The 14571-nt window shown below is 44.3% G+C and overlaps 1 protein-coding gene across 1 annotated transcript in view; it reads left to right on the plus strand.

The window, feature by feature from the left end:
• Positions 1–14571, plus strand: part of lrp1bb (low density lipoprotein receptor-related protein 1Bb) — a gene marked incomplete at its 5' end in the record, with an annotated part of 503119 nt that overhangs the window by 124047 nt on the left and 364501 nt on the right. Inside the window, 2 exon segments of the mRNA XM_079517841.1 lie at positions 6040–6297; positions 7654–7816. Of these exon segments, the coding sequence (XP_079373967.1) occupies positions 6040–6297; positions 7654–7816 (421 nt within the window).

A 14571-nucleotide genomic window follows, 5' to 3' on the forward strand; every position in this document is an offset into this window, starting at 1 on the left:
TTTTAGTTAAAATGTTTGCTCTGAAATATATATTCAAAGATTTGCGGACCCTTTTTCACGACCTTTCAAAAATAGCAGACCTACAAGCTTGTAGCGCGCCACTCGGTGGCGCGCTATGAGCTTGTAGATCTGCTATTTTTTAATAGCTAAAGCATAGCATAATGCTAACACCAAAAGGGGTTCCCGCCCAAAATGGGTTAAGTGGGAGCAGTCGGGAGTGTTTTGTGAAAAGAGACAATGCCCAGCGTCACCTTGATTTATGCTAATGTCTGACGCCTGTAACAAATATGTCCCTGCAAATGCAAAATAGCCTACTTTAGAGACAACACACCACAACAAGTGGGTGTTGTGGTGGTCCCGGCATCCACCAGTAAACAAGTTTAACCTTGCACGAGGCATATTTTTGTCTGTCGTCGAACCGTGAAGCAAAATCATTTTTTTGTTTTGTTGTCTGTTCTGTGGTTGTGTTGGTGCATGCGTGGCATTGAGGAAAGGGGTTGTTAGCAGTTATGGCACATGGTGGGGTTGAAAATAGCTGGAAGCAAAGCACACACGGTACACACCTAGGCTGGGGAGAGCAACTGCTGTTGCTGCTTTTAATCAACGTGACTGGTGTCCTACCAGGAATAAACTGAATATGATTACCCATAAACTTAACTGAACCCAATGCTCACACGCATTAATATTAATTTAGCAGAGACGGATTGCGGTACCAGGGATAACTATGGGGTTACCATTAGTTGTAAAAGCCCATGACTATAAATTTCAAAGGGAGAGGGGGGGAGGGGGAGGGGGGGGGGGGGGTAGAGAACACGTACGCTCTCCGAAGACCAAGGTGTTTGAGTGTTTGAGTGTTCGGAATTATTTTGAGTTTTAAAACTCGGCAGCAATTGCCTTTCTGGAATTCAATCTTGTTAACCCATTTTGGACTGAGGTCGATTAAAAAAAAAAGGCATCTAAATCCTAACATTTTTCTGAAAAAAACATGTTTCTATGTCAGTGGTGCTCAACCTTTTTCATGTCAAGGACCCCCAGAATTATCTCTATTGGGCCATGGACCCCCATCTCAAAATATGTAGTTCCAAGGACGCCCCAGAAGACAATATTTTAGTTAAAAATGTTCTCTCTGAAATATATATTCAAAGATTTGCGCCACATTTTCTCGACTTTTCAAAAATAGCAGACCTACAAGCTCGTAGCGCGCCACTCGGTGGCGCGCTATGAGCTTGTAGATCTGCTATTTTTCAATAGCTAAAGCATAACGTAATGCTAACACCAAAAGGGGTTCCCGCCAAGAATGGGTTAAGTGAGATATTTTTTTATTACCCCATCTCCCCCATGTGTGTTCTCAAAATCCACTCGCTTCTTTGAAAGCAATACCCCAGAGGTGTAGCATTTCCACTGTCTAATGGAAGCCTCTGATCCGTTGCTCAATAAATCATTTGTAGATTATATGGGTAAGCACGGAATACTGTATGTATAGGTGTGCCTTCTCCAACATTACGTCCGACAGAAGATCACCCGTCATAATATTGTCTCTGTTGGGTGGAAACGGTGTCCGTCCAAGAATGTTATACTTTTTCTAATTAAAAAATAGCAAACACAGCAGATCTGCAAGCTCAAAGTGTGTCTGACCTCAAACCCTTAGATCTCCATATATGGAGCTGACCTGTTCCATTCCATATGTTGATCTGACCCCCCCCCCCCCCCCCCATGCTAATGCAATCGGAAAAAACACGGCCCCTGTACGTATGTATTAGGAGAGCGGTATGAGTCACCAGAGAACCAAGGACGGGTGGGGTTTGAAGTGGGTTTGTATCATATATCTAAATACTGAATCTAGCAACTTAAAAGTCTGGGGTAGCCTCGAGTAGACAATGAAATGACCCAATTTAATTTTTTTAACTAGTCGGTCGGTCGGTCGGTTGGTTTGTTGGTCACCCCATGTGACATCACTTGACATCATCAGGGATGGAGATCCATGTCATCAATATTAAGCCCATATATGGGAATGTCCATATGCAGATCCCTGATGTCATCAATATTGGCCAGCAACTCTACATCTGACCTCAAACCCTTAGATCTCCATATATGGAGCTGACCTGTTCTGACATTCCATACAGTATGTTGATCTGACCCCCCCCATGCAAATGCAATCGGAAAAAACACGGCCCCTGTACGTATGTATTAGGAGAGTGGTATGAGTCACCAGAGAACCAAGGACGGGTGTATTTGATGAATCATGTAATCACGGTTAAAATGGAGTTTGAAGTGGGTTTGTATCAAATATCTAAATACTGAATCTAGCAACTTAAAAGTCTGGGGTAGCCTCGAGTAGACAATGAAATGACCCAATTTCATTTTTAAAAGTGAAATATCGGGGGCACAGTTGGTAGTGCTGTCGCCTCACAGCTAGAAGGTCCTGGGTTCGATTCCCGCTCGGGGCGCTGTGGGTGCTGGCGGCGTGTTTCCTCCTCCGCGTCATCAGTGCCCATACCCGAGGTGGGGTTGGCGAAAGAGCCTTTCTGTGTGGAGTTTGCACCCCTAGGGTCGGTACCCTCACAAAAACATGCAGTAATCCTGGTCTCTAAACAAACTGCCTCCCCCTGGCCAGCCGGGGCGCCTGATGGAATAACGTGTTCCTTCCACGCGCTACGTCCAACCAGGGAAACTCTTTGTCAGGTGCAAAGGAGCAACTTGGACACTCAGGCATGAAGGAAGCATGAGTTCAAGTCCGTTGCTCTCCCCATGTCCCCCATATATGGGGACTAGGCTGGCGGAGGGTGTGTAGAGCCCAGGATCACATTAGATCATTGACACAGGGGTGAAAAATGGGTTACAAAATCGTGGGATAAAGATTATAGAAAAAAAAAATACAAGTGAAATATCCCTTTAACGGCATGCAGGACCACTGGATGTTGACGTATCGCTTAAGAAAACAACCCGTCATTGCAAACCTGACGCAGGGTATGTGAGCAAACACACATGGTGTGATTCGTTTAACTCATTTCGGCCTGATTTAAAAAAATCAGGCCTTAAAAAATACTGAAATTTTTCTGAAAAACCATATGTTTCTGTATCAGTGGTGCTCAATATTTCATGTCAAGGACCCCAAAAATTATATGTAATATGCCTCCGCCCCCCCATCTGAAAATATGTTGTTCCAGGGACCTCCCCAGAAGCAATGATTTGAGTTAAAATGTTCACTCTGTAATTCTAATATATATTCACACATGAGGCACATTTTCACGATTTTTCATAAAATAGCAGACCTACAAGTTCATAGCGCGGCACTCGGTGCCGCGCTATGAACTTGTAGATCTGCTATTTTTCAATAGCTAAAGCATAACATAATGCTAACACCAAGAGGGGTTCCCGCCAAGAATGGGTTAAATGTTTTATGAGTGCTCGTTCAGGCTCCGTCGGGGCTCTCTGTTTATTGTAGTTTATAAATGAATTCCAGGGTAATAATGACACTCAATCCCCATGTCTCTTGAAATGGAATGTTTCAAGTGTATAATTTCACTGGGGGAATTATGTTCATTCACTATTATACAATTCGATTGAAAAGCTTTCGCTTCATGCTGTAAACAGCCATGAAGTGGGGACTGTACTCTTTTTTTTTTTATGGGGGCGCTCAGGTGGAAGCAGCTGCCCACCAACCACTGAGTGTGGTGGGGAATCGAATACACAGAAGACCGGGCAGGGAGGAGAGTAGGGCTGTGAATCTTTGAGTGTCCCACGATTCGAATCGATTCCGATTCTTGGGGTCACGATTCGATTCAATTTTCTATTCAAAATGATTCTCGATTCAATACATAGGATTTCATCACAATCTACTCCAGTCTTGAACTGAAGTGACTACAGTAACTTGAAAATGACTGAAGACATGATGTTTACTGTGATTAGGGTGAGCTTACATTTCATATCACAAACACCATGTAGTGAAAACTCCTGTAACTGTAACCAGAAAAAAAAAGAAAAAGAAAAAAAAGATTTTTAGAAATCGTTCATAACGGAATCGCGATTTTAATTCGAATCGATTTTTTCGACACCCCTAGAGAAGAGTGATATTTGTCGCTGCACATACTGTACTGGAAAGGAGCCAGCTTAGGTGCCGGTTCGGGCATCTGTGTTGGATGGGAGGAGTCGGACGGAGGCTCTTCTACGTCGTCCCGGTGGGGGCTCCTCACTGGCAGGTGAGCCAGTAGGATACAACAGGCGCGCGGTGACAAACACACAAGGAATGTGTGTGGAGAGGAATCAATTGGCATAACGATTAAAATGGCGGAGGAAAAAAAAAGCGGGTGAAACAGACAATGTGTTATTTTGTCATCCCGACACAGGACCAGCTGACCTCTGGGGGTTATGATGCTTTTGGTTCCAGCAGAGAGTTAGTGCTACTATTATTCCACTGCGTAGACGTAGAGCCTCCGTGTGATTGAAGGCTGGTGCAGATCTTTATCAGGGTGCCTCGGCCAAAGCCCCGTCCACCCCACGGCGGTGGGAGAATAATGGCCCGGGCTCCTAAAAGTTGATTCACAGGGATAAGAGAAGTGGGTTTGTGTGGGTTTGTGTGTGCACCGTGCGGACACTCTGATTTATCGCCCGTATTAGGAGAGCGGCCCCCTGACTTGAACTTATGTGGGGGATCAGGATAAATCAGGATTTTATTTTTGGGTGAGCTGGGATGTCGGGGAACGTACACGGTCAATTAGGCCCATAAAGCAGGTTGTGTTAGTTTTAGCCGAGCCGTAGCTCACGGCAGGGGGAGGGTCACTCACTATATAAAAAACAGCTTCACTCCCGCCGGTCGCCTGTCCTCTACTCGTCCTTATGTTAATCAATCTGATGCGTAAGTGCTAATCAAAGAGATTGACTAATCTAATGAGGTGACAAACGGAATAAATAATGCCATCACTGAATGATTTTACCGTGAATGCTGTTGATCCTGATGTGGACATCCCAGGTTTTAAGAAGGCAGTTCTGTTCATCACTTAACCCCTTTTAGGCGGGAACCCTTTTTGGTGTTTTAAGCATTCTGTTCTACTTTAACTATTGAAAAATAGCAGACCTACAAGCTCATAGCTTGTAGGTCTGCTATTTTTGAAAAGTCGTGAAAGTGTGGCGCAAATCTTTGAATATATATTTCAGAGCGAACATTTTTAACTAAAATATTGGCTTCTGGGGGGTCCCTGGAACTACATATTTTGAGATGGGGGTCCGATAGAGATAATTCTGGAGGTCCTTAACATGAAAAAGGTTGAGCACCACTGACATAGAAAATGGGTTTTTCTCAAAAATGTTTAGATTTAGAATACTTTTTTTTTAATCGACCTCAGTCCAAAATGGGTTAAAACCCTATATACTCTGGTGACCAGTTTCCCCCATGCAGGGCTCTATGCTTGGCTGAGTGGCTCCTTCATTTTCCCCCTATATACACCAAGGGTGGGCAACCTTTTTCGGGCGGCACATGACATGCATCACTTAGATGTTTTCCAAGCCTGGCGTGATCACCCCATAGTGCCAGATATGTGAAAACCATGTTCTGGCACCAATGTCTGAAAAACACTTTTACTTCTTATTATAGGCTACTAAACAGAATAATACAAGCACGGAATATATGTCAATAATTGTATAATAAAACCTAACAAAGAATGCGTCAATGATGTAATATGAATGAAGGTACAAATTAATTATGTCTGTCTGGGGTAAAAAGGTTCATGTACATCAAACAATAATGGTTAATGTGGTCGATGTGGCACATTGTGAGCTTGTAGATCTGCTATTTTCAAAAGGCTTTTATATACGTTTGAAAACTTGAAATGGGACATTCTGCATAAAGAGTACTGATACCAATACTTTTGTACTCAAAGTACATTTTTAATTCCGGACTTTTTCTTGTAAAAGAGTATTTCTACACTGCAGTATTGATACTTTTACATAAGTAATTTTTTTTTACATACTTTCCCCCCACTGGCAATCAATCAATCAATCAATCAATCAATCAATCACTCATGTGTCTCCTCTCTGCCTCAGACCCAGGTGACCTGTCTCCCGTGTTCCTGGTGGGCGGCTCGGGTCGCATTGTCAGCATGCAGCTGGATGGGTCGGGCCTGCAACCGTTCCGCTCGCTGGACGCCAACGCCAGCCTGGCGCTGGACTTCCGGCACGGCCAGGACACGGTGTGCTGGGTCCTGTCCAGCCAGGCCAGCGGGCAGCTCCGCTGCGCCAAGATGAGGAACCTGCGTGGGTTCACCCAGGAGCAGGAGATCAAGACGCTGCAGAGTTTGCACAGTATGTGGATTTTATAGCTTCATATTTTTACGATCACCGTCTCTTGGTAGTTGGGGTTGAGTTAGGGATCCTTATCCTTTAGCACATTGGTTCCCAAAGTCAGTCTATGTTTAAAGTTACAGAGTGAAGATGAGGAGTTGGCAATAAGTATGTGTGAATTCCAGAGTAAAGAACCTCTGACTTTTATGGAGAACTGGCTAAGAGTGGTACGGCTGAAGGGAGGATGGATATTATCAGATTGTCTAGTATTATTTATAATCGTTTGACTGAAAGTTGGTCTTTGAAAAGTTGTAGGAAGCATACTTGGAAGGTAAGTGCATTTATAGACGAAAGAACAGGACTGTACTATGTTAATGTCATAGAGAGAGAGAGAGAGAGAGAGAGAGAGAGAGAGATAGATAGATCTCCAAAATCTCTAGGGGTACTTCAGGGAGTGGGTACCTAGCTCAAATAGAGATAGTTAGGAACCAAATGGACCCTTATGGGTCTGTAACTCAGAGAGTGTACAGACCCACACTCTCTGTACACTCTCTGAGTTAAATTAACAGCGGTTTTACAATATAAATTGGGGTACCAGAGATAGAAATGCCATTAAATCGGGGGTCCGTAGCATAATGCGTGTGAAACTGGGGGTCCATGAAATTAATATGTTTCGGAATCACTGCTAGAGCCGTAAAAAAAAATCCTCCCTTATCTGGGTCACTGGCATATGTTTTCAAATGGGGGGTCCGTGGCCTAATAAATGTTCATTTGGGGGTCCTTGACACGAAAGAGTTTGGGAACCACTGCTTTAGCAGTCTAGGACTAGAAGGCCAACAAAGTTTCAAGATCATTTGGTATCATCAGAAGAATTAGGGGCCTGGTTCATCAGGCCTGTCTCTTAACCCATATCTAATTTATTGCAATATTGTTTGGGCAAGTACATATCCAAGATCTAAATGTATTGTCTATCTATGACATTAACATAGTACAGTCCTGTTCTTTCATCTATAAATGCACTTACCTTCCAAATATGCTTCCTACAACTTTCAAAGAATATTTTAAGACCAACTCTCAAGTTCATGATTATAATACTAGACAATGTGATAATATTCATCCTCCCTTCAGCTGTACCACTCTTAGCCAGTTCTCCATTAAAGTCAGAGGTTCTTTACTCTGGAATTCACACATACTTATTGCCAACTCCTCCATCTTCACTCTGTAACTTTAAACATTGATTGAGGGCCAGCCTCTTGAAGCAACCCTCTCCACTTGATTCTAACGTAATAAAGTAACTGTTTTGAAACATACAGTACACAGTTTTCCCCCCGACTATAGCAATGACATTGACACATCCTTTCACTTTGTCCCTTGCAGATGTGGAGCACATGGCCATCGACTGGCTGACTGGGAACTTCTACTTTGTGGACAGAGTCAGCGACAGGATATTTGTGTGTGACAACAGCGGGGACACATGTGTCACCATCCTGGACCTGGACTTGGTCAATCCTAAAGGCATAGCGCTGGACCCCCTCATGGGGTGAGTACACCTTTGATGGGAGTCACTTATACAATTTACAAATTTCAATTTAGGTATTTAGCAAACAGGTTTGAAAGGTTCACGTCTGTGGTCTCTAACATTACACCTATAGCTACAGTACATGTCAAAAAAGGTTTTCTACTCTGGTGAAAAGCTGGAGTTTGCGCGATGGCAGGCTCGCAGTCAAATCTGGTCACATATAGATAGCATAACATTCAAACAGCATAACATTCAAACAGCAAAACACAGCAAACAAAGGGGTGGAATAAAGAGTGCAAGAAAGAGCATAGTAACATATGTACATGTGCACGTTTTCCCTGTAGTAGCAAAGTTAGGTAAACTTTATGTGAACAGCTTCACAGTAGGTTATATTTAGGGGTGTTTTATTTTATTGTATTATATTTTTTTTTTCTTATAACAGTTACAGGAGTTTTCACTACATGGTGTTTGTGATATGAAACGTAAGCTTACCCTAATCACAGTAAACATCATATCTTCAGTCATTTTTAAGTTACTGGTAGTCACTTCAGTTCAAGACTGGAGTAGATTGTGATGAAATCCTATGTATTGAATCGAGAATCATTTTGAATAGAGAATCGTTTTGAATGTGGAAAAGAAAATGCTTTTGAATTAAAAAAAAATAAAAACGTTTTTGGATTGAGAATCGAGTTGAATCGAATCGTGACCCCAAGAATCGGAATCGAATCGAATCGTGGGACACCCAAAGATTCACAGCCCTATAGTTATATTCCATATAACTATACTGTGAAGCTGGAAGAGTCTGAGACACGTGAAGCGTTGTCCTGGATGTTTTAGGGAGGATTCTGACCATGGTCCAGACACCTCCTAGCCTCTAGACACGTGGAGCGTTGTCCTGGGTTTTTAGGGAGGATTCTGACCATGGTCCAGACACCTCCTAGCGTCTAGACGCTCATTTGTATGCGCTGACATCACCCCCACATCCTAGAGAAGCCGCCAGCCCCTGCAGGACTTTCTGTTTGAGGATTTTGTGTCCCGCTGCCCAGAGCTGAGCCAGAGCAGAAAACCTCTCTATTGCTCTTCCCCCCAACAGTGCAAATCCACCCCAAACATTTCCGTTTCTTAATAATAAAATGGAAAAAGCAGCCAGTAGACGGTACGGCGTAGATCCTCATGATCAGAGCGGTGTTTGATATCCTTGCTGTGCGGCAGTATAACCTTGCATATCCATGTTTCAACTTTTTAAGTATTTATTCATTATTATTATTCAAGTATTTTTATTGAAGTTTGCACATAAGACAGGACAGACAACAGCTGCTGTACAACAACTGACAAAACAAATGACAACAATTACAGAACAGATACAGAACAAAACAACAACACCAGTACTCAACATTCATGTATAAAATATAAAAGTCTGAAATACAATGTAAAAAAACACAAATTGTATATTAATGGAATCAATTATAACTGAAATAAAATACAAAAAAATATAGATAAATACAAATTAAGGGGGGGGGGGGGGGGTGGCCAATGACTACGTAGAAAATACTACTAAAGTAGGTTAGAAACGGTTGCCAAACTCTGGTATATTTCTGAGTGGAGCCCCTGATTGTATATTTATGTTCTTGGAGTTTGAGATGTGACATAACATCCTCCACACAGCGTTTGTGAGATGGCGGCGCTGCCTTTTTCCAATTAAATAGTATCAGGCGTCTGGCAAGTAAAGAGGAAAACGCTATAGCTTCAGCCTGATGAGTTGGTATTTGTATTCCCTCTCTGGAGGGGCACCAAACAGTGCCGTTATTGGATTGGGATCTATAGTTGAGTTACAAATATACGAGAAGGTATTAAATATCTCTGTCCAAAATGCAGTCAATCTGGGACACGACTAAAACATGTGGCTAAGCGTAGCAGACTCCTGACCACACCTGGCACAGGCTGGATCTGAGTCTGGATAAAATGTGGCTAGTCTGCCAGGGGATAAATGTAGTCTATGTAAAGCCTTAAATTGTAACAAACCATGTCTAATGCATATTGAGGATGAGTGTACCAGCGAGACTGCCATCTGCCAGGTAAAGTCCATACCCAACTCCTCCTCCCATGCCCTTTTCACACGTTCAAGTGATGGGGAAGCCACCCTCTGTCATATAGCCTAGAAATTATGCCCCTGTCAACCGGATCCCAACTCAAACACTCGTCTACCCAAGTACTTGGTGGAGTTGTCAAAGAGAAATATTTTCTAACAAAGCTACGTACTTGTAAATACCTAAAGAAGTTTGACTGTGAAATATAAAGTATTTATTCATAGTCCATAGAACACCGACGTCGGTCTGCCTTTGGGGGGCGCTATCCCCCTGGGTCACAGTGATCATAAATGAGACAGTCAGTCACATACCTGCGAAATCGGCAGGGTGGTTTGTTTGTTTTTGGAAAATGACGCGATGCTAAGATTTGTCTATGGGATTTTCAATAGATTTTTTTTTAAAAATACATCTGTGAAAGCAATAAGGTACCCGCACACTGTGTATCTGCTCGGCACAAGAGTATTGTCTTATTTAATGAAGCAACGTTTCGGTCACTAGGGACCTTCCTCAGGCAATACATATGTGACCCAGGGGTGGTGGGAGTGACGTCAGGACTTTACTATTGCCCTACTTGCGTGTCTTGAGTGCACAGGGTGTGGTGAGTGAATATGGAGTCTATGCAGATCTCAGAATGATGTCAGAAGTCGGTGGGACGAACCCATATTTAGGCATGCCCAAATATGGAGTCTGGCCTGGGCGGAGGCCTTGTGATGTCAGCTGTGTCTCCTTGTACAGGTATGCCCATATATGGAGTTATTTGGCAGAGGCCTTTTGTGGCGATATGGAGTCTGGCCCAGGCAGAGGCCTTTTGTGGCGATATGGAGTCTGGCCCGGGCAGAGGCCTTTTGTGGCGATATGGAGTCTGGCCCGGGCAGAGGCCTTCTGTGGCGATATGGAGTCTGGCCCAGGCAGAGGCCTTTTGTGGCGATATGGAGTCTGGCCCGGGCAGAGGCCTTTAGTGGTGATATGGAGTCTGGCCCGGGCAGAGGCCTTCTGTGGCGATATGGAGTCTGGCCCGGGCAGAGGCCTTTAGTGGTGATATGGAGTCTGGCCCCGGGCAGAGGCCTTTAGTGGTGATATGGAGTCTGGCCCGGGCAGAGGCCTTTAGTGGTGATATGGAGTCTGGCCCGGGCAGAGGCCTTTAGTGGCGATATGGAGTCTGGCCCGGGCAGAGGCCTTTAGTGGCGGTATGGAGTCTGGCCCGGGCAGAGGCCTTTAGTGGTGATATGGAGTCTGGCCCGGGCAGAGGCCTTTAGTGGTGATATGGAGTCTGGCCCGGGCAGAGGCCTTTAGTGGTGATATGGAGTCTGGTCCGGGCAGAGGCCTTTAGTGGTGATATGGAGTCTGGCCCCGGGCAGAGGCCTTTTGTGGTGATATGGAGTCTGGCCCGGGCAGAGGCCTTTAGTGGCGATATGGAGTCTGGTCCGGGCAGAGGCCTTTAGTGGTGATATGGAGTCTGGCCCGGGCAGAGGCCTTTAGTGGTGATATGGAGTCTGGCCCGGGCAGAGGCCTTTAGTGGTGATATGGAGTCTGGCCCGGGCAGAGGCCTTTAGTGGTGATATGGAGTCTGGCCCGGGCAGAGGCCTTTTGTGGCGATATGGAGTCTGGTCCGGGCAGAGGCCTTTAGTGGTGATATGGAGTCTGGCCCTGGCAGAGGCCTTTAGTGGTGATATGGAGTCTGGCCCGGGCAGAGGCCTTTTGTGGTGATATGGAGTCTGGCCCGGGCAGAGGCCTTTTGTGGCGATATGGAGTCTGGTCCGGGCAGAGGCCTTTAGTGGTGATATGGAGTCTGGCCCTGGCAGAGGCCTTTAGTGGCGATATGGAGTCTGGCCCGGGCAGAGGCCTTTTGTGGCGATATGGAGTCTGGCCCGGGCAGAGGCCTTTTGTGGCGATATGGAGTCTGGCCCGGGCAGAGGCCTTTTGTGGCGGTTCTGGACAACCGTGGGTCCGACCGACTCGACATATGGGCTTAACTGCGACATCCCTGATGATGTCACGTGATGTCACGGTGACCTGGGCACCATATACTGCATGGGGGCTGATGTCATGTGATGTGGTAAATGGTAAATGGTGCATTTATATAGCGCCTTTATCCAAGGCGCTTTACATAGATTGTGCGGCTATATGGATAAAGGCAAGATTGTTTAATTCACCCATTCACACACACACATTCATACACCGATTGCGGCGGAAGCCATGCAAGGCACCAACCAGCACATCGGGAGCAATTTGGGGTTCAGTGTCTTGCCCAAGGACACTTCGACATGTAGACAGGAGGAGCCGGGATTCGAACCGCCGACCCATGGATCATTGGACGACCTGCTCTACCTCTTGAGCCACAGTCGTGGGGGGCTTGCCTGGGGTGACCAACCAACCAACACACACACTGACGGGAAATGCTAGATTCCATAGTTAACTGTGACCTGCGGTCGCAACAAGAGTCTCGTGCAAAAGTAGTGGGTTTCAGAAATACTCATTGTGAGGAGTGAGGACAATAATTATTGGCCTCCTGGTACTGGTCCTGAAATTGAAACTGAAGTGCACGGTGCCCCAAAAATAGCAGATCTCCACCTCTCTTACTCACAACACACATCTCATTGCAACACGTTGTTGTGATCATGTAGATCCATTGTGGATTTTTTTAATTAATTATTTATTTATTTGTATTTATTAACATAATAAATAACAAAATATACTGTAAATGATGAAAAGACAAATAAAGGAAAATTTGATTATTTAACAAAGAAAGAAATAGCGCCAAAATAAATCTTACATAACCTTAACTTTTATTTGTGTTCGAAAAAGGAGCAGGAAGAAGTTTAGTGAAAAACTCCTACCACTTTATCACAATACCTCAAATAATATAATCAGATTGATTTTGTTGGCTTTCCGTCACAGTGAATAACCAAACAAATACTACAAAAATAACAAATAAACAAAACACTCAAGCATACAAGATGCACTACACTAACTAGATATAAGTGCCCCTCACAGGCACAGGTCTCCACCAGCATTTTGTTCCAAAAATGTGTTTTGCAAAAATCCACCTGTTGGTGGCGCTATAACCAGCCAATGTGAAAAGGGTGGGATATATTCCTCAGCCTAGTAGGAAAGTCTGTGAAGGATTTCACGTAAATTGCACGCTGCGTTCATGATTTGAGGCATTTTGTTCAAAACGGGCCAATGAATATTAATGTGTGGTTTCAAGCTTGTGTGGTTATATTAAGTCTGTGTGTTTTGTAAATATTTAACCAATGAAACGTATCAAACTACATTGGATCCATTTCCATGTCTTGAAATGTAACTGTTTTCAAATTGTCTCTCTCGGGTGGAAACCTCATACTGTACAGCATGTCCAAAACTGTTACTTTTCATAATAAAAATAAAAACAGCAGATCTACAAGCTCAAAATACGTCACTTCGTGCCACGTTTCGAACTTGCAGATCTGCTACTTTTGATGCTTCTACAGCATGTGACCCTGTAGTATCATCAAGTAGGGCGTTAACACTCCCATCGCCCAGGACGAAGTTCTTTGTCCTTTCTATTAGTAACGCCCGACGCTCAGGACGAAGTATTGTCCAAAAGACGAAGTTTATTGATACAAGAACAGATCGCATGGCTGTATAGCCCAGGCGCGCCTGCTGGGCTCTCCTCGGTGACGCGCAAGAGTGAGGCGTCATCGAAAAACTCCCTCCCCTGTGTAGCTGATGAAAACGAAAATTTTAAAACGTTCATAAATCGCGATCTAAATCATCCCGTCTTTTTCTGAAAAAAGATCCTGTGTTAGACGGCGCTCCGCGGTCCAGTCGCTAGTCTGGATAGATTTATTCTTGTCTCCTGTTGTTGTCGATCGACTCTATAGTGCTGTGGCTATTGTTAGCTGCTACACAACATCATGTACTTCCGGCCGGTCCGTCCGGAAAAGGCGTCCGTGTTTATAAATCGACTGGGCGCATGAATGTAATGGATTAAATAGTTCCGGGCAATTAAAGTGTTAATTACTGAAGAAAAAAAACAGAAAGTAAAACAAAAAAAATTAAACCGCAAGTTGAGAAAACAGGCTTGAAAGGTTCACTTCTGTGGTCTCTAACATTACACCTAGCTACATTTATTTCATATTTACATGTCGATTTCAGCTCCGACACTTATTTCAGACATGCTCTAGTTAGTATGTGAAGAGTCTGCCTGTGCTATTAACTCATTTTGAAAAATAAAATAAAAGGTTTTTCTCCTCAAATCTGGTCACATATGGAAATAAGAGGTTTCTGCCCCTGACGGCCACGATATAACACGTTTTCCCCCCGACAGCAATGATGATAATATGCATGTTTGGTAACAGTTCCCCTGATGGGGCAGAAACTGTATCGTGATGCAGCAAAATGCTAAAATAAAAAAGGCCCTATAGCCCTCTATGGTCCTAGAGAGCCATTGAAAATGATTTGCAACCGGGAGGAGAAGTGAGCGCACTCCCAAGGAGAGAATCTTTAGCCTGATTATTCCAGTTATCAGCGTCTAAAAAGGCCTCTCTGTCCTCATATTCCCAGTGAGCGCTGAGCCTGGGAGCTCTGAAGGGGGGGGATGCAGAGCCATTATATTCATGAGGCTACAAGGACAGGCAGCGGAGCCTGCCGGAGTCAGAGCACAGGTTGTTTTAACCCATTTTGGGCGGGAACCCATTTTGGTGTTAG

The sequence above is a fragment of the Electrona antarctica genome, assembly GCF_951216825.1.
Source record: "Electrona antarctica genome assembly, chromosome: 13".
NCBI lineage: Eukaryota > Metazoa > Chordata > Actinopteri > Myctophiformes > Myctophidae > Electrona > Electrona antarctica.